The 23430-nt window shown below is 46.1% G+C and overlaps 1 protein-coding gene across 1 annotated transcript; it reads right to left on the bottom strand.

Moving 5' to 3' along the window:
• Window positions 1–6539: 6539 nt before the first annotated feature.
• On the bottom strand, window positions 6540–16304 carry CENPM (centromere protein M). Its single transcript, XM_054030595.1, has 6 exons — window positions 16035–16304; window positions 15176–15255; window positions 10395–10493; window positions 9138–9217; window positions 8549–8640; window positions 6540–8084 (listed from the first exon to the last, which is right to left on the bottom strand). The coding sequence occupies exons 1-6, from the start codon at window positions 16089–16091 to the stop codon at window positions 7959–7961; spliced, it is 534 nt and encodes a 177-aa protein (XP_053886570.1). The 5' UTR covers window positions 16092–16304; the 3' UTR covers window positions 6540–7958.
• Between the last annotated feature and the right edge of the window lie 7126 nt (window positions 16305–23430).

Below are 23430 nucleotides of genomic sequence, written 5' to 3'. Positions count from 1 at the left end.
GTACAGGAAGGAGCCCCCGCCTTAAGCCCTCTAGTTAGACAGTACTGGAGAACAGAATAGTACCTACAGCTCCTCCTTCCTCCAGAAGGACTCCAGTGGATTTCAGGGCCTGTAATAGGGAAAGCAATATGGCATAGTAGACGGTACTGCACTGGGAGTCAGGAAGCCTGGATTCTATTCCCAGAGGTGCCGGAACACTTTTAATAGTGGGGGTGCTGAAAGCCAGCCCCCTTACCCATGACCCTACATGTGGGGCTGGGAGCAGAGCCTCACATAAAACCTGCACCAATCCTGGTTAGCATCTAGGCCAGGGGTTCTCAGACTTGTTTACTGGTGACCCCTTTCACACAGCAAGCCTCTGAGTGCGACCCCCCCCCTTATACATTAAAAACACTTTTTTATTTATTTAACACCATTATAAATGCTGGAGGGAAAGCAGGGTTTGGGGTGGAGGTTGACAGCTCGCGACCCCCCATCTAATAACCTCGTGACCCCCTGAGGGGTCCCAACCCTCAGTTTGAGAACCCCTGATCTAGGCACTAGAGCAATATAAATATTTAACAAAGAGAAATACATATAGAGGTTTGCCCGAGAGCTGGGCAGAGAAGGAGTCCTGAAAGTTGGTTTCATTCCATTTCAGGATAAAACCCAGAAATTTCAAAATTCTCTGCCGGGGGAGTGAAGCCCTGGCTCCGAGGCTGTCTGCATGATGGGGCTGTCACACACGGGCTCTATCAGTCTGCCAGGCGAGCTGACAGAAAACCAGGCAGGTTTTGATCAGACACCTGCCTAGGGTCTGTCAGAACTTCTGTGAGATCGCTCTGTCTCAGGCTACGTCTGCATGTACAGCACAGGCACTACACGTGCAGCAACATGCCGCAGTGCAAGGCAGGCTGCGGGCACACTTGTCACCGTGGTGCATAGCTATGTGCAGGGGTGAAAGGCTTTGGCAGGGGAAAAGCAGCAGGGAGCTGCCAGAGCCTTTCAGTGCAGCAGGAAAGGTCCGGCAGCGGGAAACTACACTGCTGGAAATGGCAGTGTAGAAATGGAAGGCACTGCTTGGGCATGGAGAGAGCCACGTGGGAGGTATACCCTGGGGGTTCAGTCGTGTAAGGCAGAGATTTGCAAACTTTTTGTTGTTGACAGACCCCTTTTCAAATGCAATTTTAATCATGGACACCCCCCACCCCGAGAAACAGATTGACAAAAGTAGGCGTACATCGTATAAACATGTCCGGGAGGAGCGGGATGCACAGAGCCTGCGGAGCGCAGGAGGCTGCCCAGTCCCCACTCAGCACTCGACAGTGCGGAGCCAGGACATGCCTGCCCAGCAAGGCAGGGAGGTGCTGTGGTAGCCAAGCCCTGAGAGGAGCATGTGAGCACCCGGAGGAACATGGGGACCAGCTTGGACCACAGGGACCTTCCGTGCCTGCCTGGCTCCATGATGAGGCTCCCTCTGCTGCTGGGGATGCTTCTTTCCCGAGCTGTGAGTGGGGCTGGGAGCTCCCCGGTGGGGGGCTGAGGAGGGTGCAGGAGCCTGTGCCCCAGGGGGAAGTGACGTGCAGTCCAAGAACTTACCGACTCTCCCCCTCTCTGAAGCCTCCGCAGCCTGGACCCAGCGCCGAGCTGACAGCCCAGGCAGGGGCATCGCTCACAGCTACCAGGGCTCGGAGTCTGCCAGGGGGCCGAGGGGTCCAGAGGTTTCAATGCAGACGTGCAATGACATTTTTTAAAAATACATCTTGGTAATATTTCGCAGCACAGTCTCTGTGGGCCCCAGCTTGAGAATCGCTGGTGTAGGGCGCTCTACTCACCGAAGCCATGCCTCTCTACCCTGCTATTTACAGTAGATTCTACTTAATAGCAACCCAGATATTAACTGTTGGCGAATAGCAACTTGTTGCTGGGACCCAGTCCCATCCCACTGACTTTAATGTTAATGGGATTCAGAGATTGGCAATGGTATGCTGCTTCTTAGCAAGATTTTTTGGGAGACAAGTTCCACCAGCAGGCAGGTTTACAGGGCTGCAGCCAGGGAAGGCACATCCCAATGGTTCCTACCATGACTGCTGCTTTGCAAACTTGCCTTCTTGTTAGCAACCGCTGGATAATAGAAGTTATTGGTTTGCAACAGAGGGGTTGCTAATAAGCAAAATCTACTGCATGCACATACTAGCTGGGCCTGCAGAGTCTGTACTCTGCATGCAGCCATAAGCATAGACGTACGCGCAGGAAGAGGTTTCAATTTCATTGCATCAGTAAATCCCGACAAAAAGCGTTTTCTCTGAATTTTTCCAGCCAACTCTACTTTGCACTTCTATCCCACGCTTCATCTGAGGGGCTCAAAGCCCTTTACAAATGTTCATTCATTCTCTGAACACTCCAGTAATTCACAGAGATGTGACCCCTGTTTTACAGATGGGGAGAGTGAGGCACGGAGACTTTCAGAGACATGCCCTAGGCCATGCAGGAAGTCAACAGCCGAGTCAGAAAAAGACCCCAGCCCTCCCGCCGTCCAGTGCTGTGCCACACCAGCCATTGCTTTCTCTTGCCCACGACTCATCCCTCCCCCCAACGGGCAGCTAGTTGCAGGCTGCAGAGTGGCAGCTGTTCAACAGCTTAGGCTAGGAAGTGAATAGGGCACGCAGTGGAAACTGCAGGGGGAATTAGGCCAACAGACCGTAAATAGCACAGCTGGAATTTGGCTGGGACAAAGCTGCCCGTTCGTACAAAATCAAAAATGAAACCAGACAAAAGGAAAACAAGTATTTTCCTTTTCTCTAATCAGCATTGGGACCTTTGGTTTGTGTCTCTTCTGGCAGTGTAGACCTGCAGCTATTCAGTGGCCTCTAACACCATACAGTGCCATCAGTTCAGCATCGAGTCCACAGAAAGTGCCCCGCCTACCATCTCACTAGCGTCACCACTGATTGCAACACTCAGGAGAGCAGCTACCAAAGCTTCACTCACAAGCGTCACAACGACATCCATCATCTAGTGTAGCCCCTGCACTGATTTTACCTAGTGAGCACCCTCTAGCTACACTACTTGGACAGTTAGATTATTTGGTAACTACCCTTAGTAGGCTTCAAAAGATAAATATTGGAGATATCCTTAAACAGGAATCTGAACTCACAGACTGTTCCCCAACCCCACACCAAATTGCAAAGGGTCCACATTTAAGTCCCCAGATCTGAACCCATCTCTATGATTCTGGTTCCAAGTCAATTCCAAACCCAGGAATGGCCTGTTTTCTGGGTCTGGTTTAGAACTGCTTATACTAGTGGCGCCAATACTAGTTTGACTGGCATAACCACCAGTATAAGCACTTGTATATTGATATAACTGTGTCTATACTAGGAGGGTTTTGATGGCATAACTAAGATGGTTTAAAAAAAATCATACTCCAACCAACCAAGGTATACTAGCAGAACTTCTGAGTGTAGATCAAACCTTAGACATTAGTAGATTCATCCTCACAGCATCTGAGGGAAGCAGGGGAAGGAGGCACAGAGAGATGAAGGGCAGGATAGTGGCACATTGCACAAACAATTGATTTTCACTAGATTTCTACAATTTTGGCCAAATCTCTCATGAGAGTTCAACATGGTGGAGCCTAAATGTAGTCCTAGTTCAGCCTCCAACTCTTCCATAAACCTCATCTGGATGTGAATGCCACCTCCATAACCCAGCTCTAGTAAGTATTAAAGCTGTGCTTTGAGTCTAGATCAAGATATTTTTGGCTGTCTGGCCCTGCTCCATGACAAACCTTGCTGTCTCCTGTCTAAATAAACAGCCAGCAGTTCCCAGAGGTCTTTACATAGTTGTGGTTGTCACTTTAGATGAGTCCCAAGAACTTCTATTTGTAAAATGTAATGGACCTGAGAGACAGCGTCGCACTCTCAGGCATGCTCCAGTTATCCTGCCAGTTATATTACAGAAGATCAGTTGATCAGGGCTATAGGTAAAAGGAGGACATCCTTTCTAACCATCAGAGAAATATTTGCCTTGGGAAAGGGGGGAAAAGAACAGCTGCTCTTGAAGGAACTAGATTTCATCTTGAAGCAGTAGAGATTCAACCACCTGTAAAAAGTCTCAGAGGAGTGTAGGACAAATGGGTTTCAGCATTTTCTCTCTCCAAGGGCTGTGGTGAGGAAGGATATACTGTACTAAAACCATGCTGGCGTACACAGATTGGAGTCTGAGGGTAAAAAGGTAAGAATTGGTAACAGTTGTACAAGTGGGTGATAGTGAAGAGCACAGTGAGGACTTTCATCCCAGAGTAAAAATTGTAGACTATCATTAAGGGTACGATTCTCTCACAGAGGTCACGGATTCTGTGACTTTCTGGGACCTCCATGACTTCCGCAACAGCCAGAGCAGGGGCCCCCAACAGCCCCACCCAGCTACACTCCCGGTGTTAGTTCCCCCCCACCCCCCCACACACATATTTTTAGTAAAAGTCAGGGACAGGTCATGGACTTCTGGAAATTTTTGTTTATTGCCCATGACCTATCCCTGACTTTTACTAAAAATACCAGTGACGGAATCTTAACCTTAATTCCCAAGAAAGTGATGGCTATTAAATAAGTGATATGTGCAAAGTCATGCTTGTTGGGAAAAAATAATCCCAACTAGACATATAAAATGATGGGGTCTAAATAAGATGCCAGCACTCAAGAAAGATCTTGTAGTCATCATGGATAGTTCTCTGAAAACATTTGCTCAATGAGCAGCGGCAGCAGTCAAAAAAGCTAACAATGTTAGGAACCATTAGGAAAGGGATAGGCAAGACAGAAAATATAATGCCACTATATAAATTCATGGTACGCCTACACTTTGAATAGCAGTTCTGATCACCTCATCACAAAAAAAGGTATTTTAGAATTGGAAAAGGTACAGAAAGGGACAATAAAAATGAATAGGGATATGGAACAGCTTCTATACAAGGACAGATTAAAGACTGGGACTGTTCATCTTTAAAAAAAATGACTAAGGGAGAATATGATAGAAATCTAAAAAAATCATGAATGGTGTAGAAAAAGTTATTTATCCCTTCAAATAACAAGAACCAGGGGTCACCCAATGAAATTAATAGGCAGCAGGTTTAAAACAAATAAAAGTAAGTACTTTACACAATGCAGTCAACCTGTGGAATGTGCTGTAATGGGATGTTGTGAAGGCCAAAAGTATAACTTGGTTCAGAAAAGAATTAGGTAAGTTCATGGAAGATAGGTCCATCAGTAGCTCTTCGCCAGGATGGTCAGGACATAACATCATGCTTCAGGTGTCCCTAAGCGTCCAACTGCCAAAAGTGGAGAGTGGACAACAGGGGCTGGATCACTTGAATTGCTCTATTCTATTCATTCCTTCTGAAGCATTGGGCACTAGCCATGGTCAGAGACAGGATGCTGAGGTAGATGGACCACTGGTCTGACCCAGTACAGCCAGTCTTATGTTCTTAAATAACTCATCTGATTTCTACTGTCTGAGTCACTTAAAAGTAGACTGGACAACTGTCAGGAGAATATAGTATAAGGAACCATCCTGCATTGGCTAGTGAAGGGAACAAAAGAACCTAAACTGGACTTCTTCCATTTCAATTACCCACCCACATGAGTTTGCACCTGTGCTTCAAGATCGCATTGAAACTACTGGTTCCTCCAAACTGTGTGCTGGTTTATTTCACGAGCCCTAAAGGGAAAGCAGGGCTGAGACAGCATACTCAAAATATACAGGAGGAAATAGAACCTGATTTCCTTTTTGGCACCACAATAATGCCAATAGGGACAAGGCCTTGGCTACTGTGATCATGATCCACAAAGCTAGTTGAAAATAGTTCACATTGATTGAGCTGCTGTGGGCTTTGAATTCTTGCTATATGGCCATGAAAATCCACTCCACTTTTTCCTCCCATGAGTTGCAGCCATTGCTTTTGGACACAGAAACACAGCTTAACATTTTAGCTCTTTTGTGCGAGCTGGCTGCTGGAGACTTCTCCATCTCCCTCCCCACTGTCACGGTGTCAAAAGGATTTTAGATGGGATTTGTGTGCCCTCTGGGTGTTAGCTCAGGCTCTGCGCCTCCCTAAGTCCTTTCTGTGATGACTGCCAACACCCAGAGCTGATTGAACCTGCATTGCACCTGGGACTGGGGCTCTGTATTCATTAGTTCAGTGTGAGGGATCACCCCCCACCCTGGTTTAACTTAAAAGAAGTCCCTTAAGAGGTTTTTTTATTCTAGAAAAAGATTTATTTCCTATTCAGTATGGAAGAGTCTAGACCACGTGTTCAGGAAGGCTGTTGAGATGTTTATTAGGGGGTTTACTCCAGTGACGAGGTCTTAGCACCACCTTGTGGATTGAAGTGGTAATTGCAACCCATCTTAAGTTAATACAACAGAAGCTAAACACCGTGGTAAGAACTCCTGCACTCAGTTTACACTGTTGGTAGCACCAGTGTAGCTACACCACTGATGAAAAATACCTACTGGTTTTCCCAGCGCACCCACATTATGTATAAGTGAACGTTACCAGAGACTAGTTTTTAGATATTATACATTTTATTAACTTAATATTCCAGCACATAGTATCAGATTCATGGTATATTCCCAATACAACTACTGCTATTTATGTCTTGACAAGTATAGTCTGACTTTGGGGTTTATAGGCACATGTAAAATGTTTATAGGCAAGTGTAAAAACACGTTATGCAGCATGTTTATAGCCAGGTTAGCCACATTACACCTTTCCACGCATGAAGAAAGGGCAGAGATGGCACAAGATGCAGGGAAGCTAGAGGAATGCAGATTAAGGGCCTGACTTTCAGAGGCACTCAGCAGTTCTGAATGTTAGGCCCCTTGAAATCAAACTTTGCTAGAGAGGAACCATTCTGTGGATCTTTACTTTTAGAACTAATAATAAAACTCATTGAAGAGTGACTTCTGCACTTTTCTGTGTAATAGACACACTTTCACCACTGCACTGAGCAAATCCATGCCCCCATACACACACCTGGACTAGCAACAGTCCCCCACCTCCTCTGATGCTCTGATATTCTCTCTGTCCTGTGGAGACTTTTTGACTTGCAATGGCACAGCATTGAATGTGACCGTCAGAGTCATTAGTCAGGGTGTATGTGTGTGTGTGTGTGTGTGGGGGGGGGGGGGGTGGTAGGGTTGTTACCTGCCAGGTAGTTTGCTGGGGCTATATAACAAAAGATGACCATTTTTTTCAAAGAAAGAAAAAACGCCAAATTGCTGGGCTGTCTCCTTTAAGCCCCTCCTCCCTCTCGGCTTAGATATTTGGGGATTAGAAAGGCTAGGCCAATCTTTCTTTGCATATCCCCCAACTGCTTGTTCATTACTGCCAACTGCTGTATGTATGGCGGCTACTAAACTGGCTTCCCTCCTTTAAGGGGCTTTATGGGTAAGTGAATGTTTTGCATTTGAGAGAAGTGCCCTATTTCAATTTGAATACTGCAAAAAACTCTTTCTAATGCTTTCCTATGTTCTCCCTGGTGAAATAGTCCATTGGTACTAGGCAGAGAACAGGCAGCAGCCTTGCAGACTTCTGATACTTCTTCTCCATGACTGCTGTGCCTCTGAAGTACACCTACCTGCTATGATACACACTGACCTAAGGACATGGCCATCTCCCACTTCCCATACAGCAATCAGAAGGCTACACAGCTCTTGGTCACTAACAAATGGGGTTAATTCAAACTGGGATCTAGGAGTGAAAGGAGATTCACTAGTACAGCTCCAGCCACCACCCACCAAACAGGAACTAAGCCTTTCCTATAAAGGTAATAAAAGCAAGGAGCAGCATGGGATGAGCTGGCCTCAATACAAATCAACAGAAAAAGCGTCTCAATAAAATTCCCATTTCTGTCTATTTCTGCAGTTTGAAACAGCATCTGAGTGTGGACAGGAAGAATGGCAATGGATTTACATCAAGGTTATTCATCAATGGAGCTTTTCATCAAAGAACTGAAGAAGAGGGCAGAAACCCCCGGCATGTGACCAGCGCAGATCTGCAACATCCGGAGCAGCCGCTGAGCTGTGGCAACTCTGATTCCTTCAGACTGGAAGCAGAGGGAGAAAAAAAAAAAAAAAAAACCCCAAACCCACAAGTTATTTAAAAATAAAGGGACGGAAATGAAAATCTAGTTGGTGCTGAGGCGCAGGCAGGAACCAAAGTTAAATGGGACCCAGATCAACTAGACATGGAGGTTCCCAAACCTGCTCACCTACTTGTCTAGGACCAGTGGGAAGGAGGGGGCAGAGTCACAAAGATTGAAAGCCCCTTTGAAGAAGTACTGTGGACCCAAACCCACTGGTATGAGATTGGGGAGGGGGGAGGAGGAGTGAAAGGGGGCAGCAGAGCCACAGGGTTGATGAGGGAAGGTAGAGGAGGTATTCACTAGATTCACGATGACCAACTATGTGCAAGGGAGCAGCAAGCCATTTCCATTATGCAAGCTCTCTTCCCCCAGCCCTTCAATCAGCAACAGTTGATTAACCCCTCCCAAAAATTAAGCATCCTTACATCCAGCTCACAGAATAGGACAGGGCTGCAGTAGAGGTTTCCCAGTTTCCGGACAGCATTCATCTCTACGCTGCAGTGATTCATCCTACCAACTTCACCAGAGAGAAAACAGGAAGGCATTAGGGAGAGTTTTGCAATATTCCACAGCCCATCCCCAGTGGAGAAGAGCATTAAGGAATGTTTAGCTCCACAAATGATCCAAATCTAGCATACAGCATAGTCCTCATAATAGCAAAGCTCATTCAGGCAGTAATGAGCAGGTCAAACAGAATGGCATTGAGAAAAGTCCATGGGAAGACACACTGCAGTTCTATACAAATCAATCTTGCAATTCGTATCCATGGGGGCAAGGGCAGAAGAGACACCTGATTGGAGGAAATGAAGGGAAGGACCAAGTGAGGTCAGAAACATGTTCTGAGCTGGGGAGAAGAGAGGAGATTCAGCAACATTTAAAGAAAAGCTTCTGTGACAAGCTGTTGGCTTGTTTTGTTTAAGGTGAAGCCATTCCAGGTGTTTTAAGGAGTAGAAGAAGTGACGAAACACTGGAAGGAGGAGGAGAAAGAAAAAGGTGGATACTCAGCATACATACCACCTGTGATGAGGAAGCACACTTTCCCAAGGAAGAAGTTGGCATCCATGTGTGATAGTGAAGCTTCAACATTCCTAAGACTGATGGAAAAGGAAAGAAAAAAACACATCATATAATCCAGTTAAACCAGAGGTTAGGCTAGTGCTAGTACTGTCACCAGCACACCAGGAAGCCAGAGCAGCACGAAAGGAGAGACTTTCAAAGGCACGAATAGCAGATGGACATCCACCTCCTACTGAAAGTCAGAAGGACTTGGGTGTAGCTGCCATTTATGCCTTTCAAAGTCTCTCCTCTTTGTGCTTAGGTACTAATGATGGGTGCTAGAGAAGCCATGAAATAGACAGAAAGGAGAACAAACTCAAGAGTAAGAGGATACTGTTCAAATGAATGAATATCTTGGTGGAGATCTTTAAGGAGCCCAAGGAAGTTAAGCATCCAAATCCCACTGGGCACCTAACTCCTTTAGTCTTCTTTGAAAATCCCAGTCCTTGTATTTTATAATGACTTTCATCTGGATGGCTGTCCAGTGTGACCTGTTACTTTTGAAGATCTGTTCGAGTCCAGAATCAAAGGTCACAAATGAAGCGGTTTTGGCAACACTCTTACCTTTCCCAGCAATGAGGTTTTATCCTCATTATAAAAATACAAACAGGATTGGATTTCTCTTTGTATCAACACTGAGGTGCAATGGTACAGCTGAGAGAGGTAAGGGATAAGATAGACAAAGATCAAAGATCATATTAGTCCTGCTGACTGATGGAGCTCCAATCCCAGAGGGACCTGGTTTAGCAATTCCATCATAAAGAGTACCTGCACACACCATTGACTCAGATCTGACTGTTAATTAAGACTGCCTAGGGTAGGCCAGCTATCAGAACACCGTAACACACACCACCAACTTGTATGTTGTTTCCATTTTACAGATGGTAAATTTTCAGATTTCATGCACCTGACTCTACATAAGCAGATTACTAGCGTGATCAGAAAGAAATTCCACCCTCCTTGGTATGGCAGAGCACTGCACAATTAGGTGTGTTAAAGGAAAGCAGGTCTCACATTATTCATTCATTGCCATAGGCAGGATAACTGCTGGAGGAATTATTGATCTGTTCCACAGCAGTGTTTGAAAGCCAATGGCTCCATGCGCTTCTAACCATCACAATGATGCAGCTGCTGGATCAGTTTCCCCAGGTTAAATTGACAACTAACTCCTTCCTCAAGCTCTCCCTCCGCTGTTCCAACCCCTTCTGGATTTACCTGTGTTTGCTTTGCATGTTAATCATAAAGGCAATCAGATCAATCCGGGGCCGGATATGATCTCTCTCGGCAGGTAAAGGGAGGGAGGTCGCCACGTGGCTGAAAGACAAAATAAGTTTGCAGGTTTACCCAAACTGAATAGAGGGGCAAAGCAGAATCCATTTCGCCAGCCACTTACTTAGCTAGAATGGTTAGCAAGAGCAGATTTAGTGCCATGCATTTCAATGGCCATAAGCAGTTGATGAGACTCATTCCTTGGCTAAATGGCACTCCTGGTGTCCCCCATAAGCCTATTCATAGTTATTAACAGCCACAATTGACATTTGGTAGCATAAACTTTGTTCCCTCCAAGCTGCTTAATGAGGCCATCCCGTATGACAATAGCTTTCTCCAAGGATTCGTACTGTACTCTTCCCTATAAAAGCCCTAGCAAGGTATCAGGAATTGTGTGCTGTTAGAAGTCCATCTTTCAGATAAGATGTAGACCAGAGTCATTAGTGACAGCAGGATTGTTTTTTGTTTTTCCTTTTTTAGTTGTCAGAAGGAGGGTGTTAGCCCTGGTCTCCTTGATCAACTTCAAATCAAGTAGCTGTCATGGTCTTGTACCAGATATGGACTGGCTACAGAGTTTACTTCTGAGCAAACTATACACCCAAATCTGTTCATCATAGGATCCTTTAATGCTCTGCCAGCTATGGCTTTGGTTCGTTTAAATAAAATATTTTACACATAGCACACCTAATAGAACAGCATAATACAGTTTGTCTTTCCATTACAATAATTACATTTTAGGGGCCTAAAATTTCTCATGTAACTACAGTTGAATGAAGCACTGTATTTACTTGGCAACACTGAATGTGTGTAGGATAATGTCAGTAAATAGTGCTTTGCATTCTACATCAGAGGCTACTTCAGTAGCACATGACTATCCTGTAAATCAGTGGTTCTCAAACTTTTGTACTGGTGACCCCTTTCACATAGCAAGCCTCTGCGTGCAACCCCTCCTTATAAATTAAAACCACTTTTTAAATATATTTCACACCATTATAAATGCTGGAGGCAAAGCAGGGTTTGGGGTTGAGGCGGACAGCTCACAACCCCCCCATGTAAGAACCTTGTGACCCTGTGAGAGGTCCCAACCCCAGTTTGAGAATCCCTACTGTAAAGTACCTTGAGGCTCTGTAAGTTAGGAGATACAGTATTTTTTTATCTATGTATCACAGAGAGAGTGTAGCATCTTCCCAGTTAAAACTTCTAACCAGCTCTCTATGGTATATTTAATGATAACCACCCCTGCAATGCTCAAAAAGTGATCTTTTCGGCTTCCAACAGAGTGTGTTTTATGTGTGGCTAAGGGAGAATCTTTTTGGCCATATTTTGAAAAAAAAAAAAAATGGAAGTCATTTCTGAGATATGAGAGTTTAAAAGTCGGGTGAAAACTATCTCTGGAAAATACTTTTGTCTGTAACACCATTTGTCAAAAATAATTTGGCTTAAAAACTTCAGATGACATTTATGGAAAAGTTCAGGGACAGATGTAGTGTCTTTTATCATGTTTAAGAAGTGGAGCTGCACATTTTGGAAGGTCTCCATGACTGAATTACAATCAGAATGGTTTGGAGGTCCCCAGCACAGTTGATGATATCTGGCAAATCTTGTACCTTTGTAACACTTACATCTTATAGGTATTTGCTAAGTGAGGCAAAGGTATAAAGTTAAGGCAGTAATGCAGTGGTCTTACAGGTCTTGATGCTTGTAGGTCAATAGCTTAGCTAAACTAATTAGGGCATAAGACCCAAAAAACTTTAAGCATAAGTAGCTAACAAAGACCAATCATAGATCATAAGATATCACAAGACAGAATGTGGTAAAGACTAAACTGCTGACAGGTAACCACAAGATGCTAGTTTATATCAGCTTGAGATATTTTAAGCTAGAGACATCAGCAGATGTCTGACCACAAGAATGCCATGTAACCTGGCTGTACCCTGGCCTGTGTGCCTGGGGAGATGCCAGGGTGATGACCATTGATGATGGTGATGACAGTGAGGGGGAAAGACGATACCTAACACTTCAGGTTGTTCTGCAAGGGATGGTATAAGTATAGGGATGCTCCACTCATTCTGTATTATATCTACCTACCTTGCTTAGTTGGAGCATTTGTGATTTTGCTGTTTGTGTTAATAAAATTATAACAAATACAGAAGGTTTTTCCTAAGTGTGAGTGTTGTCATTGCTGTCTGTGCACAGTGGAGCTCCCAGCTGAACAGTAATTCTGATAATTACTTGGCCTAACCTTGGGACAAGAACCTACCAAATTCCAGAGTGCTAATTGTGGAAACTAAATCGGTAATGTAATTCACCTACAATCAACAGATCAGGCAACACACTTGCCAATGGACTTGAATGGTCCAAACAATGTTATGGATTTTGGAAGTTTCTCAGGAGTTCTGGTGGACAATTATACTGCTCTAGAATCACTAGTGCTGCAGCAGCGAGAGAAATATACCCTTCTCCCAAAAATCCAAGTTAATGCATTTCCTCTTGTGGATATAATTGCAAAAGTCATTACATTAGCAACAAAGGGAATTCCCAGACAGAAGTTATCATTTAAGCTGGAGTTAAAATTCCAAATGCAAATCAATAGCGTGAGGAGGAATAACATAACAAAAGGGTCCGTGTAGGACAAGAATTGTAGCTAGTGGACATTTTACAAGGAAACTTGAAATCTAATCAGTTTAAAGTAGTGTGAGGCATTACACCTGCCTGATTCCCCCTGTTGATTTCAGAGAGTTTCCATTTTTGGATGGAAGACCCACACACAGACAAAAACAATCTATTAAGATGCTTATACTGCACCCAGCACTGATCTTCAAGCACTTGGGCTACATATGGGGTATGTCTACACTGCAGCTGGTATCAGGGAGGGCAGACAGACTCATGCTAGCACACTAAAAATAGCAGCGGGGCTGTCGCGGCACAGGTTGTGGCTCGGGTTAGGCACCCAAGCTCAGACCCAGGTGGCCGTTGCCACACAGCTATTTTTAGTGTGTTAGCTTGACTAGGGTTACCATTCGTCCGGATTCCCCCGGACATGTCCGGCTTTTTGAGCTAAAAATAGCATCCGGGGGGAATTTGTAAATGTCCGGACTTCCCCTCCCCCCACCACGTAGAGCGCGCGCAGCTAACAGGGCAGCTGGCCGGATGGTGCCACTTACATGGGGCTCCGACAGCCAGAGAGAGCCCCTCCTCCCCCCTGCAGCAGAGCTAGCTCACTCCCTCCCTCCCTGCGTTTGCAGATCACCTCCGGCAGTCTGGAGCTCCTCCCCCACTCCTCCTCCACTGCTGCCCAGCGTGCCGGGACGACCGGCTCAGGCCGTTCCTGAGCAAGTTCACAGAGACATTAGGCAAAGGCCAACAACAAGGGGGCCAGTGGGTCGGAGAAGGGGCAGGGAGGTTTTGGATAGGGCAGTCAAGAGACGGGGGGGGGGGGGAGGGTCGGGAGTTCGGGGGGGGCTTTCTGGGGGTGGGTGTGGATAAGGTTTTGGGCAGTCAGGGTACAGGTAGGGGGTAGGGTCCTGGGGGGCAGTTGGGGGGGGTCTTAGGAGGGGGCAGTTAGGGGACAAGGAACAGGGAGGCTTAGGTAGGGGGTGGGGTCCTGGAGGGCAGTTAGGAGCAGGGGTCCCAGGAGGGGGCAGTCAGGGGACAAGGAGCGGGGGGAGTTGGGAGTTCTGGGGGGTGGGGCTGTCAGGGGGCAGGAGTGGGGAGAGGGATCGGAGCAGTCAGGGGACAGGGAACAGAGGGGTTTAGATGGGTCGGGAGTTCGGGGGGGGGGGGGGCTGTCAGGGGGTGGAGAGTGGTTGGATGGGGGCGTGGGACTCCCAGGGATCTGTCTGGGGGTGGGGGTGTGGATAAGGGTTGAGGCAGTCAGGGTACAGGTAGGGTACTAGGGGGCCAGTTAGGATGGGGGGGGGAGGGTCTCAGGAGGGGGCAGTCAGGGGACAAGAGGCAGGGAGGCTTAGGTAGGGGGTGGAGTCCTGGGGGGCGTTAGGGGCAGGGGTCCCAGGAGGGGGCAGTCAGGGGACAAGGAGCGGGGGGAGGGTTGAGGGTTTGGGGGGGCAGGGGCGGGGCTAGGGCAGGATGGGGGCGGGGCTCCTCCCGTCCTCTTTTTTGCTTGCTGAAATATGGTAACCCTAAGCTTGAGCAGAGATAGTGCAAGTCTGTCTGCCCACACTAGGAGGCATGTCCACACTAGGAGGCATGTCCCCAGCTTCAGGGTAGACCATTCCATAGAGGGCTAAGTATTCTCCCCCTCTAATCAGGTGTGGGCTGCTATTTCCTGAAGAGAATGCAACTTGTCTCTTGTACATACACCTAAATCCTACTGAGAAGTTGTAACTTGCAGTTGCACAACCACATTGATGCAATATTGTGCTCTGGGGTTCAGAAAAGCAAATTCTATCCTTGAAGTGAATGCCCTTGGACTACACTTGATTCCATTGCTACCACCGTGGAGATTGCACCTGTGAGTGAGCTTCAGGTCTCCATTTGACAAGCGCAGATGCAGCCCTACTGAGTCACTATCCATTTCCTGCAGTGCCTCAGTTTTAACTTAATCTGCCATAACCAATACTACTTCCACAAGCCTATCTGACCAGATCTCAACTTGAGACTGAGTCTAGAAGGGGAAAAAAAAAAAGAAGACACAAATAAACCTTTCCAAAGAATAATTTCAGAATTGAATTGGGAAGATTTTTGTTCCACCCTTTTCCATCACTTACATATTTATCTTGAAGTTTTTTTTCTCCTTAAGAATTGCCTCTGCTAGCTGCTGCTGCTGACTTTCATCCGTGCCCACCAACTGCTCAGGAAGGGAAAATGACTTGTAAGAGATGCATCCAAAAGATGGGGGGGAAGTCACTAGCTAGTGCCCTTCACCTTGAGAGGTCCCAGGGCACGTTATGAACTACAAGGCTCGGGGAAGATGGTTCACACACAGGCAGCCACCTCTGGGGCAGGATGGGGCAGCTGGTTAACACAAAACAGCACCTCTGTGGGGAGAGGTTGCAGCCACCTGGCCCTACATTTTGAGCCTGCGCCCATCAGACCCCAGGCACATGTGTCCAGCTGTGCAGGACTCTCAAGCCCCTGGCACTAGGGGAACACTTAGCACAGGTTAAGGAGAACAGAGGCAACCAGAGTGTCAGTGTTGTAGCCCAGCAGAGGAGGTATCCTTGGTAGTGCCACACCCCCCACGGTCAGGCTGGGGCTCAGGTAGCCATCCACAGAGCACGCATGGCCCAGTCACCCCACCAGCCCCTGCTCCAACCGGGTCCGCTGTGCAGGTACTGACCAGACATGATCCTGCTTAGCCAGAGGGGAGGGCACGAGACCTGCCCACAGTCGCTCTGAGGGGCGGGGCAAACAAGCCTCCCCGCCTATCAGTACTGGCCCCTGGGGAGGCGGGGCGACTTGTTTGCATACTAAAGTCAGAGCACCAATCAGGACGTAGGGCGTGGCCAAAGGCGCCGATTGGCCGAAGCCTACGGTTAACTGCAGGGATGCGGCGGTAACGGGTCGGGGAGGTTGGTTCCGGACGCCCCGGGAAGGGGACGGGACACGGATTCCTCACAGACCTACCAAGATAGCGGCCGAGTTGAGCGTCGGGAGTTTATCGAAGGGCCTCACAAGCGACATCACTGCAGAGTACCGCGCGGGCTCTGCCGCGCCAGGACTTCAAACCGCCACCACGTGCTGCGTCATCACCCGCCGGACCGCCCAACGCACGCAGCGTACGCGGAGCAAGATCACCGCACGCCACTGCGCATGTGCGACTGTACGGGCGGGAGGGGCCAGGGAAAAAAGTGTGAGGTTGAGCGACGCGCATGCGCAGGTGTGTGCGCGCGCGCGCGCGCCCGCCGGAGAATCACACCGCGTGCTGTGCGCGCTTCCTTGGTGCGGCGTGAGGGCCCTCGCGCTGTGCGCGCGTGCGCAGTTCGCTTCCGTTACCTTACTTCGGTCTCCCGGCGCGTGACTGTCTGGCGCGCGCGTCACTCTCCCTCCCCTGGTGCTGCTTGCGCAGCGCAGTCTCCCTAGGGGTGAGCCGGCGCCGTGTTCCTGCGCGTGCGGCTTGCGGCGCGGTGCACGTGCCTGGGTCCCAGCCGCGCTTTAGAGAGACGGGGGAGGTTCGCCAATACCGACCTGCGTTGGAGCCTGCGCAGGGCTCTTCTGCTCAGGGCCTCTCAGTCCCCTGGCCCAGGGTTTTCGGCGGGGGGCAATATAAACGCTGGCCCCGCCTCACTGGGCTTCTCCTTGGCCCTGATGCCAGTAGCCTGGCTCATAGCCCAGGGGTGAGTCGGGGCACGGGAGGCTGGGGTCAGGTTCTGCCCCGGAGGGGGGCCTGGAGAGCAAGCTCAGCCCACAGTAGTGGCTCCTGTGCCAGGTGAGGCGTTCCCCTGCAGTGCCCTGCGCCTTTCCTGGTGCCACTGGGTCGCCTGCCCGAGTGGGGCTGTGATGGGCCAAATAAAATGACCTGGCCAGTCAGATGCAGCCCCATGGCCACCAGTTGCCATCTCTGAATTAATGTGGTATTGGGACACCACTGGCATTAATCATACATATTGGTCACTCAGTTTGGACGTTCATAATAATAAATAATACTTGGTAGTTTTTTAGGTGCTTTCTACCCAGGTACTATAAAGCAGTTTAATAGAGATGCCTGGTGTTTATACAGATATTAACTAACCACAACAACCTTATGAGGTGGGCTGGGAGGATGAGTATTAGCTCTATTTTACAGAAGGGAAAACAAACACAGATTAATGCTCCTAGAGGGAAATAAGAATTAAAAAAAAAAAACGATTGGGGGTTTAGGCAAGAAAGGGAAGGAGTTACACACCAGTGGCATGCTGTCAGTATACAAGGCTTGCCTTGCCTGCATGCTTGAGTGGCTGTATGTTGTCCAGCTGACAGCGCTCAGGATGACTGTCCACTCCTCATGAAGGATGGCATTTGTGAGGATGTAATGTCACACTGCATTTGTAGAACAAAATGGCATCCTCTGCACAGCGTGATCTCAACCCAGGTGTGACCGGATACGTGAGGTTATGCCACATGGAGGATGCCATTTTGGACCACCTAAACGTGAGTTGTTGCATGCCTTACTAAAACCGTCATAACACGCCACTGCTACATGCAAACTATAAGTCATTTTCTCACTATTAAAATGCATCTATCGTTAGGATGAAATCCAAAAAATATTTATCAGCACACAGCAACACTAATCAACAATTGAGATGGGAAGTGAATGTTTTTCAGTCCTCTTCCTCACTATCTGCAGCACAGAGCCTCAGTACAGTGCTTAGTCACTGTCTGACTACTGACCCAGAGACAAGTGATCCTAGTTGTTTTCCAGCACCAGCAGAGAGGCATAGACTGATGAGAGGATTGAGAGCCAGGAACTCATTAGGTGTAATCTTCACTCTTACATGGATTCCCCCTGACTTTCAGCAAGTCACTTAACCTGTCTGTGCCTCAGTTCTTCATCAGTAAAATGGGTTTAATGGTCCCTACCTGCCTCCCAAGACTGCTGAGTGGATTCATTCATTCGTGTTTGTGAAGAGTTTAGAAGATGGAAAAGGGCTAAATCCTACTACCACACCCTGATGGATTTCCCCTGGAGCTTTCTCGCATTCACTTACCACCCAGGCATCCTGCTCTTTTGCTTATAGTATCACTGATATGAATCAGTTAGTTTACAGAGCAATTTGAAGATGTAAAGCAATATATAAAGGTTGTGTTATCACAATGAATTTGTAATGAGATTATAATCTGAAGAGACACCTGACAATCTAATGCCCCTGGAGAGGCAGTCCATCACCCTCCTTGATCCCAAGATATAAAACTGCAGTCTGGCTGCAGCCATTGTTGCTTGACTGCACTGCCATGCAGAGGTAGCTTGAATCTTGTATATAGTTAGCAGCTTTGTTTCATGCTGGGCTTGGGTCACTGCCTGAGCTTTAACTTTAACCCCGCATAATAGGGAGTATTTGTGTATGCTTGGGGGCAGGGAGAGACTCAGAAGGCTCGAGGATGATGTCATGGGCTAACGAAGACAGTGTGGACAGACTTGCAGGCCATACCTTTCCCTGTCCTCTGCTGAGTGCTCATAGGAGAGGCAGGGTGGTTGTGGTGGGTAATATAGTCTGACATCATATGGCTTAGATGCCTGTTTTGATCCTGACAAAGGCAGGCAGCTCAGCTCATTGCCAGCACTAGGCGAATTACAGGTGAAGCAGAAGGGATCAGAGAATATTTATGGTTCCTGTCAGATTCAGTTGGGAGGGAATCCAAGACAGGCATGTTCCAAAGGTTCGAGGCAGACAGAAGCATTGAATAACCAGAGGCTGCTAGTTGGGGTTGGAGTGAGAAGACAAAGGTTCTTTTATTTGCTGAAGAAATTAAAATGTGCTAAAAGATGCAGCACCAAGTTAATAAGAGAAATGATTCTCCCCACTCCTCCCCTCCCCTGCTCTCTATATTGAAAGAGAGAGCTGTAGCTAGGGATGAGGTCATTGCATAGTATGGGACACACTGGCTTCATCCACTTGTCACTGCAGGCATTTCAAACATCGGTTTTCAATTTGAGAGCTCCAGCACTGATTAGCCAGTTTATCTTGATTCCACAGTTATCTAACTGTCCATACTAGGCATTTTTACTCTGCTCATTGCCATGTTATCTGAGTACCTTGGCACCATGTGGGTGGGTACTTCTTCAACACACCACCTTCTAGGTATGAGACCCTCCTATCTTTGTATGAGAGGAGGAGAGATCTGGTAAGTGCTAGGCTCCCCACCCAACCTCCATTTTTATTCAGTCTTGGGCTGTCCCTTTAGAGACTCCCACTGCCCTTGGATCTCAACTCTATCCTCTCATGGGGTAAGAGGAATTCAATCTCCATTCTTCTTGTTTGCTCATTTCTGCCCTGTCCCCATTTTTTAAGTGAAGATGCTCACGCTCCTTAGCTACCCCTGCACTCATTAATTAGGGCACTTCAGAAAGTGCTCCATGATCCTCTGCCATAACTGCCAAATAATTCACAGAAGTGGCATTCTCCCTTTAATCCTGCTGCTGCTTTGTAGCCTCTTACTGAAACATGTGCTATGCAATCTGGGGCACTGGAGGAAGAGGTAAATCAAACTTTCTTGAATAACAGTTATGAATGGCACAAAGAATTCAGACAAAAGCAAATTTATTTATTTATTTATTTTTTGGGTGGGGGAGGGATGGTGCCCCAAAACAACCACTTCACAGTGAGCCCATTTCCATGGGTATGAGGAGATGTTGGGACTAATTCTCCACTGCTTTGCACCTGGTGTAATCATTTACAGTGGGGTCAAGAAAACACACCCAAATCAGAATGGTAGCATTTTACATTCACTGCACAGGTGTAAATGATGGCACAGGAGACAATGCAACAGGGAATCAGTTCTGCTAGGAATACAGGCTCACTAAGAAGAGGAAAGCTGGTCAAGGAGGACTGATCTGTGTATAACAGTCCAGATTTCTCTAATTAGTTTCCTTGTTTAAAACTATAAGAGCATCCAGAAGGCAGACGACACCACGAAAACACTGGAATATTTGATTTGAGATATGCTGATATACATCCAGAGGGCTAGTCTCTCCATGGGGAAATCAATTATGCTGAAACTGGGTATTTAAGCACAAGTATTTTTGTGACACCTGTTGGAACGCCTCCTACTTGTAAACTTGAGGCACATCTAGTTTTGCAAATCTGTGCTAGTAGATCCTGGACTTGGGCAACTGGATATTAGTTCACATGGCTTGTTACCTTATAAGCTCTGCAAGTGCCGACAGTGCCAGCGTGTTTCTGAAGACACACAATAGATGCTACTCATTCTGAAAATTGAACAGGTTATAGGACATTTTGGTTAACCACATTCTCTTCATGTTTTTCAATATAAGACTGAGGTACCATTCTAGCATGGCATGAGTTCATCTTTACCAAAGCCAGTCTTTGGGCAAACACATCAGCATATTTTCCACATAACCCTCTTCAGGACACTGGATATTTTATTTACCTTAGACCAATGAGGCAAAGGGGCATATCCAGCTGCATCCCAGTAATGACAGAACCAACTCCATTGTTAAAACCAGAAGTAAAAATTATAGGGCCAGATTCTTGGTGGCACAAAGGGAGTGGAAACTGGGTGTGAGTCCCCCAATGTGTCTCCTATGCCTCTGTCCCCAGAACCCATAGCATGATGAACTCCAGCAATCTTCAATTGTCCCTGGAAGGTCCCTTAGGGACCATAGTCAGCTAGTGAAGATTAGAGAAACCCCCAGGCCGAAAGCCTGGCTTGGCAGAGAATCAGGGAGCTTTAACCAATTCCCTGACAACCCTATTTCTGCTGTGCCCAGCAGAGGTTGGACATAGCAGATACTCTGACCTGTACTGTTTACCTTGATGTGTATCTTACTTTTACCTTGATGTAACCAACCCCAAACCTCCAATCTTTTTTTATATAAGTTTTAAATGCACATTGTGACCTTGGGCTTTCATCTGTCTGTACCTTGGGTTCCCCATCGTAAAATGGGGATGAGGATATTGACCTCCTTTGTAAATTGGTATTATAGTCCCATACGAGTTCCAAGACACCATACCGAATGCTTTATTAATATATAGGGCCTGATTCATTACTGCCTCACTCTGGTTTTGCACTGAAATCAATGGACTTACATCAGTGTAAAACTGGAGTAACACAGTGGTGAATCAGGCCCACGTTTTTCAAAGAAACGGCAGCCCTGGTATCCCTTTTTGTTTCATGGTTATTCATCAGTATTTTAGCACATAATAATGAGTTAAAGCATTTCTATGCTGTCAAACAGTATACAGTTCATCAGTGTCTGGTGCTGTCTTATCCATAGTAGTTCTCATAACAAGCTGCATAGTATCCTTAGCAGACTCTCACCAATGTATCCTAGTGATCTGCAGTTCCAACAGTCTAGTCTTTTGAAGAAGCATGTAGCACTCAAGCTTCCCCAAAAAAAAAACCAAAAAACCAACACCTCCTGAAAATGTTCTAATTTGTTTTCTATTATTACAATTTGTTTAACAATATATGGGTTTTGAACTGCTTACTGCCAACCAGATGTGCACTTTGTTTGGTCACATGAAAATGTATCCTCTCTCCACAGCCATGGTTAGTGTAGAGTCTTGTATGGGTTACTTGGAACAAGCACTCTTTTAGTTTAGGGCCACCAAAGAATGACAAAAGAACTGCCATGCAGTGCTTCACCTAGGAATAGCTCAAAGCAATATGTTCCTGCTGCCACTTTCTTTACATCTGTCAGGGACTTGGAGCATGTTTCCCCTTCTAGCTGTTTCTCAAGCGTGCCTTGTAATGCTCTGCTTTAAGATTTGCTCCGGGAACATAATATCCCTTCAAAATGTCAATCCAATTTTTGTATCATCTGGCTTTTGTGGTGCTCTTCAGTCAGTCCATACTCCATTCGTTTTTCTTCCTAATATGGTCAAAAATATGCCCTTAAAGGTTATTTCTTCTATAATTTGATTAGTGAGGATATAATGGTCCAAAATGGTCAACTAAGTATTAAAGCTCTTTTCAATTATGTTAAAATAAGGGCTTCAGCTGCATCAAATGCAGCTGTTTCAACAGTTCTTTCTGGAAAGATACTGTATTCATGATATGCAGCCAATCTTCTTAGAACAAATAGGAAAGACTTTCATCCTAATTGGATTCCCTGTTGTATAGCAGAGAATCACAAGCACCTACTTAGAATTTCTAAATTAATGTTAACTTTTACTAAACACATACAAATTCAGCAAGGTGTGAAAGAAATCAGATAGCATCCCAAGCAGCTCTCAGCACAGCTCTATCTCCAGCTCATTTAGATACAGATGCAGACTAGAATATTAGCTGCTACAATGTATTACCTTTCAACATTCCTAGCTGTAGCCAACAGGAGCACAGCCCGTCATATGACTCTATTGCAGGCCATACATATACATTCTGAACCCAGTAATTCTTTAGTTGCTGAATTACAGTATTGTGGAAAGTTCATATCTAAACATTACTCCCCTACTCCTCGGGATCTGGAGTATCCTTGGGCCAAATAAATTCAGCTAATTTGGAATGAACCCAAGAGAGGAGTGTTCTGAATCAGAGCAATCAAGTGAGACAGGCAATTTAGAGGCCAAATTATGTTTTAACTCAATCAGTTGGGATAAAGTAGAAATCAGTAAAATTGGGAATAATCACAGGTAAATCAGAGTTAGTTGTTTTAGCAGGAACTACTATTTAGGCTTATACCATAATCTACTGCAAACTGTTATGTACTGTATATTTACTATTATCTTAATAAAACTCACTTTATAGGTAACAATTTGCATTTATGAAATAACAGAATTTTGAATTGGAAAATACAATGCCCTAGAACATAAACCCCACTGTTACATGGTCCTTTTTCAGTTTCCAGCCTCTGTAAGCCAAGAATTTGGAGGAAAATTTGAGTTCTATCTTCAGCAATCTTCATTTACTGTTTTGAATTCCAGGGTAAATAAAAGCTTGTATTCCTTGACACTGTGTTTTGGCTACTTGATTAAACAATTATCTCTTCACTCCTTTCTGGTTCACAGTCCTTTGGTCTCTGACAGTTTCTTTATCCCTGTCACTTCACCTTATATACCATAATATGGTGTTTGGGTTTTTTTTTTTTTTTTTACAGTCCTTTTTCTTACATTCCATACAGCTCACTTCCTCTTTATTCTTAAGTTTGTTTCTCTTTAATTAGTTTCTTTTATTACAGCTTATTTCTTTCACATTTCACTCTTGCTTTACTTTCCTCAGTTTTCTAATAATTTCTTAGATTAGACTCTCTAGTTATTTTCCTTTTGTTTAACAGTACTGTTCTTCCTTTAACTTGTCCTCTTTTGCCCTTATATTACTGTCTTTCCTCTTTGTAGGTACTGTCCAGTTTGTGGCTATTCCTACC

Source organism: Malaclemys terrapin, chromosome 1 (assembly GCF_027887155.1).
Source record: "Malaclemys terrapin pileata isolate rMalTer1 chromosome 1, rMalTer1.hap1, whole genome shotgun sequence".
Taxonomy (NCBI): domain Eukaryota; kingdom Metazoa; phylum Chordata; order Testudines; family Emydidae; genus Malaclemys; species Malaclemys terrapin.
Note: the sequence above shows the minus strand (reverse complement) of the source record. Positions and strands in the feature narration are given on the sequence as shown.

Coding starts and splice junctions, on each gene's coding strand:
- CENPM (XM_054030595.1), bottom strand. CDS start 16,091: ATGTCGCTTGTGAGGCCCTTCGATAAACTCCCGACGCTCAACTCGGCC. Junction 10,494..15,175: donor AAAAACTTCAAGATAAATAT/GTAAGTGATGGA, acceptor TTTGTCTTTCAG/CCACGTGGCGACCTCCCTCC. Junction 8,085..8,548: donor TCCTATTCTGTGAGCTGGAT/GTAAGGATGCTT, acceptor CTCTGCTTCCAG/TCTGAAGGAATCAGAGTTGC.